Here is an 11330-nt window from a genome sequence, read left to right as displayed (position 1 = left end):
TAGCCTGTGTGCTTACACTGTCTACGACCCACTCAAGTTCAACGTTTTATTCCATATGTTAAATCCACCGTGTCGAACAAAGGTATACTCGGCGGGCGATTTTAAGGAAGTGCATATTTTGAATGTTCGTTGTTTTCTTTCTTTTTTTTTACTGTTTAGTGTCCGTAACGGGGAACAGGAATGTTTGTTCAAAAGTTTACTGTTTGTAAAAAAAAAAACAACAACAACAAACAAACAAGCAATCATCTGTTCACCTATTCGAAGTCGATGCATTTCCTGTCATAATTGCTAGACCATTTAGGCTGATTTAACGTTCCACCTGCATCGTCCATACTACAGCAGATAATAGTTAATACAAGAAACAGCTGAAACAACAAGGGATTCTGTGTACATAACTGCGCTTGAATTATCTTTTCGAATGGGCATGAGAGCAGATCCAGTACAAAACTGTTTAATCGGATTGGACCAGAATATTTAAGATTGAATAATACTGGTATATAATACATTGCCATTGTCACAATTACAGAGATCAGCTAGTACTTGCAGTAGCAAAAAAAATCGCGTTTAAACACAGATGGCTTCAGGGAGATCAAGCAGTTTTTTTGTACAGACGCAGGTTAAGTTTGTGCCGTTGTGGGTCTCAGCGCGCAGAAGTACAGAGCCTCGTCTCCTAGCTGCGCTTCAGACACAGTAAGTGGGACCGTTTTCCTCGAATCATCCAGTTGTGCTGCGAAGCGTTGTCCTGGGATCTTCTTTGGGTTAGCGTCGTATTTCGTCCGGACCAACAGGTGCTCCAGAGTTCCGCCGGGATACTGACGGTACCATTGTAATGAAAAATCGCCAAAGCTTGTAGTATTATAGTTACAGTTCAACGATGCCTCACCGCCTTCAGTTACTGTGGATGTAGGTGTCTGAAAAACGGCATCGCCTCGACAATGGCCTGAAAGAATCCGAAAAATATTTCAATTAAACAACAGCATCCTGCTGTGCGCAGACCATCTTTATCTAGCAGCACCATGACCTCTGGTACTGAGCTGAATTGGGGGTCGAAGGTTGTCGAATCGAAATATTCGTTCTGTAGAGATTTCTGGGATGGTTGCATAGAAAAATGAATCTTTTTTTTTAAGAAGAGATCAAAAGCACCGAAAAAATCCTTCAAAACTCTTCTATCAGTGTTCACAGTTTTCCATTATATGTCCCGCGGGGTGGGGGAGGGGGGGAGAGAAGGAAAATAAAAAGCGTTACATTTCGCCATTGGAGGCAACAATGGGCTCAACTGTGTTTGACCTGGAATCTCCCCTCAAACATTTTAATGTCAGTTACAGGAGAACTGGGACATATTTCCCCTTTTTTGTTAACATTGGATTCCGGGTATTGACTAATAAATTATCATTCTCTGCACTCATACGAATCACAAGGTTCGAAACTCTAGAAACTTACCCGCCAGGAACGCTGCTGCAATAAGTAACGTATATATAAATTGGGACAGCATGTCTGCACAGCCTATGAATTGCAACTGAAATAATCTTATTGTTAAGGAAGTTCTAATTAGAAATTCGGAAGGTGTGTACTGTTATATTATTGGTCGCTTCCAATAAGCACAAAGCTCCTTGCTTTTCCAACACCCCCAATCAACTGAATCGTTGCAATACGTCACTACTTCTTTGTTTATCAGTACAACCAATCAATTCTTTACTGACAGATAAGGCTCGATCTGACCTCCATTACAACTTCCGTGCAAAGCGTTGAGCTGCATGTAAGGTAATTAGGCAAAGATGGAAGAATCGGAAGCGACATCGTAGTGTGACGTGGAAAATATGTAATTGGTATGTTTCCATTGTGTAAATTCTAAACATAGGAGTTATATGTCGAAGTGAGTAATGGAACATTTGCGAAAATACGAAGGACCCATATCACACAATTCACTATATGTCTATTTTTTTGTCCTTTGTTGACGTCTCCTTCCTGTTTATAGTGCTCAAGCAGTACACCGGTAAAAAAAAAAAAAAAAGTCACTTGCCATGGGTCCAATAAATTTTTCAGCAATGAAAACGGAATTTCTGTCGAGCCTCTTCTCGCTCTACCTCCTCTTTCTACGTTGTGGATACACCCATTTCCCTTCGCCAATTCATGCACCCGAAACAGAATAATTGAACATCTTTACATGTATCTCTTTGTGAGAAAGTTAGAGATATAAACCACTTCCTGTTTTTATAGAGGTATTCAGCATTAATTTCTCGATTAACATATATCCTGTCAAAGTAAACCTAAGCCCTGTTTTTTTTTTCTAAAAGTCAAGGATGGAAAAATGTATTTACTGGATAATTTATGTGCCGGCTCACCTCATTGACCCTTCGCAAAAGTATCGTTTTCTTGCTATATTTGACATGAAGGTTCCACAAATAAATTTTATCTAAAATTAAGTTACAAAGCCCTGGTAGCCGTTAAATTTAATAATGGTAGATAGTGATGTCATGATAATCAAGAAAAAAATAATTGCAATACATTAATTATAATATACGTAACTATAGACGGGCACGCAACAAAAGTGCAAAAAGAAGATAACACGCGCAGTTTAAAACGAACACGCTGCGACAACGAATTATCATTAAAGTGAGTCTGTCGGTTGTGCAATCAGCTCAGGACTGAGATCAGTGAAGTTTTCCACGTTCACTCAGGAGCAAAATGGCTACAGGGCAATAACCTTTCGGCTTTTCTTTATTTCGCTGGTGTGGTTCTTATGACTGCAGAATTATTCGCCATCAAAGAATGAAACAAGCATGTCCTTGACAGTGGCTGTCCTTTGGCAAGTCCATGTAACTGCTGTTGGAGTAGAATGTACTCTGCAGTTGCGAACGCTCAACATTTCCCACACTTACATCTGTGAAGTAACAAACTTGCATGCACAAAGCTTTGCCTCGACTTAATCAGCAAACCTGGGACAATTTAGTGTTTATATTATCGAGTTACTTTTTAATGAGAATCACTCTTCACCTTCTACAATTTTCTTGTGCAATTTCTCCACAGACAAAGTCCATATAACCTCAGGATATCCCTTCATTTAGGTTCTTACCAGATATTCCACAATGAGCAGGATCTTCGACTATGTTGTAATCCTACACTTATCAATGGTCTTGGAGTGTTCATATCACAGCAACATTGATAGATCATAATATTCAGCCATGTTATAGGAACAGAAAGCTTATCACCGCTATTATTGCAACACCACCATTTTCCTCTGACCGGTCACACTTCGGCTGCAGGTGGCTCAGCCGCTGGTTCATATTTTCAAAGCACCTGGTTGTGAATACAAACCGTGTGTGGTGTTACTGCAAATAATTATTTCCCGTTCGCATTATCAATCAGCTGGGCCGTATTTAGCAAAATTATGCTGCGTCTTCAAAATATCTCATCATCTTACTGACTTAATGTATTGAACTACGACTTAAAATTCATATTCCTCCGTTTCCAGTGCACTCATCAGCTTGTCACCACTGAGAGCGGACTAACAATCCTGCAAGATTAGTTTGCTGTTTCTGAATACAGTTTGCTGTTGCAGACTAGAAGTTAAAGTTAGATGATATCAAACAATAACTTCAAAAATGGGGTTAAAATTCACTTTTATTGGACATAAAAGAGCGGAAACAACCGAGACTGCTGCACAACAGCATATACGGGACAAAGCCAGTTCCTTCCACAGAAAGTGTTGATGCACTTATGTCCTGTGGGGAAGTGCCTTATTTTGATTCATTACAACTGTTTCCGTTGTGACTAGTTACTTTAGAAGGTACCGCAATTTTCCGAAAGGATATGTGCATGCTGTCCCGTTTCAAAGATAGTGGGTATATAACACAGCACACGGAAGACGCTTGCTCTCTTCTTCCTCTATTTAAGCACATATGACCACATTTAGTGGGAACTGAACATTTGGAAAGTAATTGTCGTAGTTCAATTTTTTTTGTGTGTCTTTTCTGTATTTCCAGCGACTAATCAGGAGCGACTGCAGTTGTGCCCCCTACATTACAGAATTTCAAAGTGCTGATGACACAAAAGTTGGGAGTGATGTGGATAGTGTGGAGGGCTGTCAGAGGTTAGTTACAGCGGGACATTGATAGGATGCAAAACTGGGCTGAGAAGTGGAAGATGGAGTTCAACCCAGATAAATATGAAGTGATTCATTCTGGTAGGTCAAGTACGATGGCAGATTATAGTATTAATAGCAAGACTCTTGGCGGTGTGGAAGATCAGAAGGATCTTGGGGTCGGAGTCAATAGGACGCTCAAAGCAGCTGCACAGGTTGACTCTGTGGTTAAGAAGGCATTCGGTGTATTGACCTTCATAAATCATGGTATTGAATTTATGAGCCAAGAGGTAATATTGCAGCTACATAGGACGCTGGTCCGACCCCACATGGAGTACTGTGCTCAGTTCTGGTCGCCTCACTGCAGGAAGAATGTGGAAATCATAGAAAGGGTGCAGAGGAGATTTACAAGGATGTTGCGGAGATTGGGGCGCATGCCTTATGAAAACAGAGTAAGTAAACTCGGCCGCTTCTCGTTGGAGCGACGGAGGATGAGAGGTGACCTAATAGAGGTGTATAAGATGATGGGAGGCATTGATCGTGTGGATAGTCAGAGGGTTTTTCCCAGGTCTGAAATGTCTGCCACAAGAGGGCACAATTTAACGTGCTGGGGTGTAGGTAGAAAGGAGGTGTTAAGGGTATTTTTTTTTTTTGTTGTTGTTTTTATTTATTTTTTCGCAGAGAGTGGTGATTGCGTAGAATAGGCTGCCGGCAACGGTGGTGGAACCGAATACTATTGGGTCTTTTCAGAGACTTTTGGACAGGTACTTGTTAGCTTAGAAAAATAGAGTGCAGTGGGTAACCCTGGTTACTTCTAATGTCAGGACATATTCAGCAAACCTTTGTGGGCCGAAGGGCTTGTATTGTGCTGTAAGTTCTCTATGTTTCTATGAATGAGGACATGCGGTTGATGATACTGTTATGTATTCCTGTGGAAGGCGATGGAATTTGCACTGTGGAGCAATAGGTCAGATTGTTGAATTTGCATGAAGATTCCTACAACATACCAACATTTGCCACTTATATCGATCACTTTGTGATTGTTGGTGGAAAGTTATCTGTCTTTTCGTGTTTTGTTATTCTGTTTTGCGGGAGCTGAGGAGAAAATAACCTCTTGCTGCAAATCTCAAACTTACTAAACCAGTCTTAAGGGAGTTGGGCGTTTTGAGATGTTGTATTTTCCCAGTAAACCATTTGTCTAATTGGAATTTTCTGACTAATAAAGAGAATTCCCACTGGCCAGAGTTTTGATGGTATGGTGATTAGAGCGACCAGTTGCATGATTGATGGCGTGTGAGCAGGAACATTATACTGGGTTAACTGTTACTATTGCAAATTATGCACAGAGGCTTGATACTTGCTAAAAGCTGTATGAGTCTTATTGCCAATGCAGTTCCGAGGCCAAGAAATTGTTTACACAGGGTTGTGCAGTTGATACCTGGTGCCGTACATATGCAACAATAGTGTTTGAATAAATACGTCGCCCATGCTGGTCGATAACAGGGCTATACGAAGCAATGATGTTTTGATTGATAGAGTTTCTCACAATAGTACAGAGGGACTGTTCCTGGAACTGCTGCATTAGATTAACCGCTCAGAATGTAAAGTGGGTGAACATACATCAGAGATAGTGTTTAACATTAAGTGGGAGATCAGCTCATTGGCTGTTACACTCCAGGTTAAGGTTGTTGGTCTTTTCGGGCACAGTGAGGATGGTGAACTAGTATAAACTATTGGAAGGTTACTATTAGCTTTACAGTACTGGGTTTTGTATTCAAGGAACAGCGTCCATCATTAAAGAACTCCAGCACACAGGGTGCCCTTTTCTCGCTGTTAACATCAGGCGGGATGTACGGCACCATGAAAGCACACCCTCAGCGATTCATCAGCAGCTTCTTCCCCAGTGCCACCCGATTCCTAAAGGGATATTGAACTCTTCGACAATACCTCAATTTGAAAAAAAATACTTATTATTTGTTATTTTGCACGATTTTTAATCGATTCAATATGCGTATACTGTTACAGATTTACTTATTATTAATTACTATTACTATTATTATTATTATTATTATTATTATTATTATTATTATGTTTTTTTCTTCAACATTACTTACAGGATGGAACTGCTGCTGCAAAATTATCAAATGTTAAGTCACTTGCTGGCGATAATAAAACTGATTCTGATTCTGATGCGTACTTTTGTTTTTTCATGTAGAACTTAGGATTTAGTGAGATTCTTAATAGTCAGAGGGTGGGATGATCTCTTTCGCATGTTCAGAGGAGTGTGTGGCCCTGTGCGGGAGTGTATTATTCTGACACTCAAAAGCGCTGCCGTTGAGATTGGATAATTGAGAAGGTGCAGCTGTTTTTCCCATTGGATAGCTGCTTGTTGTTCAGTTTCAAATGTCTTGTTAATATAAAAACATATGTGGAAGGAGCTGCACTCTTCTTCTTTTGTTTAGGGCCAGGATGCCCATGATGATGCGGAAGGTAAACTCTATGGGCACTTTTAGCCAATACGTCTGTTGAATGTTTGTACAGTTGTTTAATATTCAGCTTTGTACTGGTTGTAAATTGGGGAAAATCAATGCTTTGTAAAATGTTTATTGTTTATAAACAAATGATCAACAAACCTATTCGAACAATTATCAGACCAGCGAAGCTGATTCAACATGCCAAACGCTTCTATCTTGCTATACCAAAGAAATTACAGTTCAAACAAACAAATATGCTCGTTTAAGACAAACGTTAAACAACAACGGTTGGGTGGGTTTTCTTTAGCTCTTTCAAAAACTGCATTAGAATTATCCTACACGATGCGCACGAGGGCAGATTCAGACGTAACCTGTTGAAACTGATTGGATCGGTATATTTAAATCTGAATAATAATGACGAAATATATGTTATTATTGCCATAATTACAGGAATCAGCTAAGATTTGATGCTGCATGCAAAGCTGCAGTTACAACCGGATGGCTCTAGGGAGAACAAGTAGTTTTTGTACAATCACAGATAGGGTCTTTGCCTTTGTGTGGCTCAGAGCGCAGAAATATATGGCCGTATCTCTTACTTGTGCCTCGGACACAGTCAGTGGGACAGTTGCCGTCGAAACATCCAGCTGCGCTGTGAAACGTTGGCCTGGAATTTCATTTTGATTACTGCCGTAATTCGTCCGTATCAAAAGGAACTCCGGAGATCCGCCGGGATACTGACGGTACCAGAGTAATGCAAAATCGCTTGCCGTTGTAGTATAGCTACAGTTCAACAACGCGTCAATCCCTTCAATCACTGTGGCCGTTGCAGGTGTCTGAAAAACAGCATCGCCTCGAACATATCCTGAAAGATTCCAAAACATATTTCAAACAAGCAATCACATCCTGCAGAACGCACACTTCGGATCGCCTTTTGATCTCTCCTACTGACATGCGTCGCGGGTGGGGAGATATCAGTTATAAATATCCATCCCACAGAGATTTGTGGGTATACCAGGAAAAGGGATATGATCAATTCCATTCAATTATTAAAAATAAAAGAAAATGAGTAAAAACAAAAATCTTTCCAACCTCTTCTATTAGCGTGTGTGCAGTTCTCCATTACTTTCTAGCGGGAAAAGTCATGATGTCAGCAGCAGCAATCGACTCAGCCATAATCTTCTTCTAAACTCCCCTCAAGCATTATAATGCAAGTTAGAGAATAAGTGGAGCCGCAGACCTTTTCTGCTCATCTGACGGGATTCCTGATCCTTCTCAACATTGTATTTTGGGTATTGACTGATACATTAAGCTACACTGCATAGATGAGAGCCGCAATGTTCGACCGCCAGAAACTTACCAAGCAAGAATACTGCTGCAATAAGAAACGAATATACAGATCGAAACAACATGTCTCTATCCACTGACTAAGAATTTCAACCGAACTTATCTCACTAGCAAAGAAGGCGTTGTTTAGAAATTCCTAAGGAGTGCGATGTCTCTCTTCTCTTCTGGTTATATTACTGGTCGCAAACATTAAGCACAAATCTCTTTTCTTCTCCAACACCTACAATCAACTCAGTTCATTTAGCCGCCCAGTCCCTCCTTACACTCTTTGTTCCTCAGTTCAACCAATCAATTCAGTCGTGGTAGATTACACCAGACCACACGTACATTACATCTTCTGTGCAATAGTTTGAACTGTATACAAGTATGGAAGAATCGGAAGTGACATCGTCGAATCACATAGAAGAAAACATGTATTTGGTACGTTCCCATCTATTACAGTCGAAAAAAAAAAGAAGGTGCTTTCTTGAATTGAGGTACCACAAAATTACGAGTAGTTTAAGGAGACATACAGTACATATTCAACCAGGATAACGATAAAGCGTCAGTTGACATTGACTCAATAGGTATTCGGTAATTAAAACTGAATTTTTGCCGAATACTATCTCGCCCAACCGAATCTTTCAGTGTTGCGGATACACCCACTTCCCTTTGCCAAATTATGTACCTGAAAGACAATAAGTCAACGAGTTTACATGAGCGTCTTTGCCTGCAAGTTAAAGATATAAGCCCACATCCTATGTTTCATAACAACACTTATCATTCATTTCTCCGTTAGCATGCGTTGTCCCCACTTAAGCCTATAGCCTGTTGTTTTGAGTCAAGGATGAAAAACTGGGCTATATAATACCAGGCCCATCCCTTCGGCCATCCGCAATCTTATCCTTTTTTTTTTTCCTTAATTGACATACAGGTTTCGAGAACAAAATTATGTCTAACACTAAATAAGGATAAGACCATAAGACCGTAAGATATAGGAGCAGAAGCAGGTCATTCAGCCCATAAGGTCTACTACGTCACTCTGTCTTGGCTGATCCAATTTTTCGAGTCATCCCAACTCGCCTGCCTTTTCCCCATAACTTTGAAATTCCCTGGTTAATCAGGAACCTCTCTATATCTGGCTTAAATGCACTCAATGACTTAGTCTCCATAGACGCTCGTGGAAAAAAAAATCCACTGATTTTTCAGCCTCAGACTAAAGGAATTTCTCCGCACCTCTGTTCTAAATGGACGTCCTTCAATCCTGCCCTCTTGTCCAAGACTCCCCTACCATGAGAAATAACTGTACCATATCTAATCTGTCCAGGTCTTTCAGCAATCGGAATGTTTCGACAGGATCCCGTCTCATTCTCCTGAATTCCAGGAAATACAGCCCAAGAGCTGCCAGACGTTCCTCTTATGGTAACCCTTTCATTCCTGGAATTATTCTCGTGAATTTTCTCTGAACCCTCTCCAATGTCAGTATATCCTCTCTAAAATAAGGTGGAGCCTAAAACTGCTCACAATACTCCAAATGTCGCCTCACGAATGCCATATAGAGCCTTAACATCACATCCCTGCTCTTATAATCTGTACCTCAAGAAACGAATGTCAAAATTGCATTCGCCTTCTTCACCACCGACTCAAACTGGAGGTTAACCTTTCGGGTCGCTGCATAAGAACCACCAAGTCCCTTGGTCTCTCTGCGTTTTGAATTCTCTCTCCATCTAAATAATAGTCTGTCGGTTTTTTACTTCAACCAAACTTTCCAACATTGTATTTCATTTGCCACCTCTTTGCCTATTACACTAACTACCTCAGTCTCTCTGCAGACTCTGTTTCATGTCATCCGCTCCTCCACCTACCCTTGTATCATCGGTAAGCTTCGGCACAAGTCGATTAATCCCATAGTCCAAATCATTGACATACGTCAGAGAAAGCAGGGTTTCCTAACACCGACCCCTGTGGAACTCTGTTGGCAACAGGCAACCAGCCAGAAGAGGATCCCTGTAATTCCACTGTCTGTTTTATGCCGATCAACAAATGCTACACCCATGCTAGTAACTTCCGTGTAATTCCATGGGCTCTTACCTTGCTAAGCAGCCTCTTGTGCGGAACCTTGTCAAAACCCTTCTGAAAATCCAAGTACACCGCAGGCATTGCTTCTCCTTTCTCTGCCCTGTTTATAATTTTCCCCCAAAAATGCAGCAGGTTACTCAGGCAGGACTTCCTTTCAGGAAACCATGCTGATTTTGGCGTACCTTATCATGTGCCTCCAGGTACTCGGTCACCTGATCGCTACTATCGGTTACAACAATTTTCCAATGAGGGTTACTGATCTATCGTTTCCGCTCTGATGCTTCCCACCATTCTTGAAATGCAGAGTGACATTTGCAATTATCAAGTCATCCCATACTTGCCAGAATCTATTGATTCTTGATAGATCATTATTAATGTCTCTGCAAACTCTCCAGCTACAGAATCTCTCCAAAACGGCCTGGTAGCCGTTAAATTTACTAGTTGTAGATGGTGCTGTCGCAGATAATCAGACAATAAATAGTTAAATATGCTTAACTACAGACAGGCACGCAACTAGCGTGTAAAAGAAGACAACAGGAGCAAATTAAAAAGAAATTACTGCGGATACGAGTTATTATTACAGTGAGTCTGTCGGTTATGCAATCAGTGTCATGGTCCGGTCCTCAAAGTCCGCATTTCGTTTCAGGGACCGGTCCATCGATCCTTATTCCGGGTTTTGCGGTTTTCAGTTGTTCTGTTGGGTGTCGAAATTCAAGCACATGATTCTCATTTTGCGCTGGCGACATAAATAGCTCATGGGTTCAGCTTTATTTGCTGGACTGCTCCCTCCCCTTCCCCTTGCTTCTGAAGCCTCGACTGCTACATTCGCCTGAAGCCTCCCCTGCTATCTTCGCCTGTGCCCTCGCCTGTAACGCCGTCAGTTACAACCGCCAGGGCTAGACCGGGTCCTTGCTGGGTCTAGTTAAGGAATTGTCTTTGGTTGTTTGGAATTGTTCCTTTGTGTTCTCGCCTTCGCTAGGTAGGACCGACCGTTTGCCGGTAACTGAGTTGGGAAGTGTCCCTGTGTCCACGCCTTCGCTATGTAGGTGCGGCAGTTTGCCGCTACCTTGTGTTAGTAACCGCCTCTTTGTGCTCTCCCCTCCGCTGGGTAGGTCCGGCCGTTTACCGCTACCTTGAGAGGTGATCTGTCTCTCAGTGTTCTGTGTATGAGCCTTGGCCCTAAGTCCTGCTCCCTAGGAGGGGTCCTGACTCTATGCCCCAAGTCCTGTTCCCATGGAGGGGTCCCGGCTCTGTGTTCCATTTTCCTGTTCTCTCACGGCCAAGGCTCTGTGTTCCTGTTCTCACTCAACCAAGGTTCTGCGTTCCTGTTCTCCCACGACCAAGGCTCTGCGTTCCTGTTCTCCCTCGACCAA

General features: G+C 41.7%; 1 gene segment (V, D, J or C); it reads right to left on the bottom strand.

The window, feature by feature from the left end:
- Positions 1–791: 791 nt before the first annotated feature.
- On the bottom strand, positions 792–8099 carry LOC140204465 (T cell receptor alpha variable 19-like). The segment is given in 3 exon segments: positions 792–940; positions 7152–7417; positions 7913–8099. Coding segments are annotated over 3 exon segments (366 nt in total).
- Between the last annotated feature and the right edge of the window lie 3231 nt (positions 8100–11330).

The sequence above is a fragment of the Mobula birostris genome, chromosome 10 (genome assembly GCF_030028105.1).
Source record: "Mobula birostris isolate sMobBir1 chromosome 10, sMobBir1.hap1, whole genome shotgun sequence".
In the NCBI taxonomy this organism is placed as follows: domain Eukaryota; kingdom Metazoa; phylum Chordata; class Chondrichthyes; order Myliobatiformes; family Myliobatidae; genus Mobula; species Mobula birostris.
The sequence above is the reverse complement of the archived record's forward strand: the minus strand, read 5'-3'. Positions and strand labels throughout refer to the sequence as shown.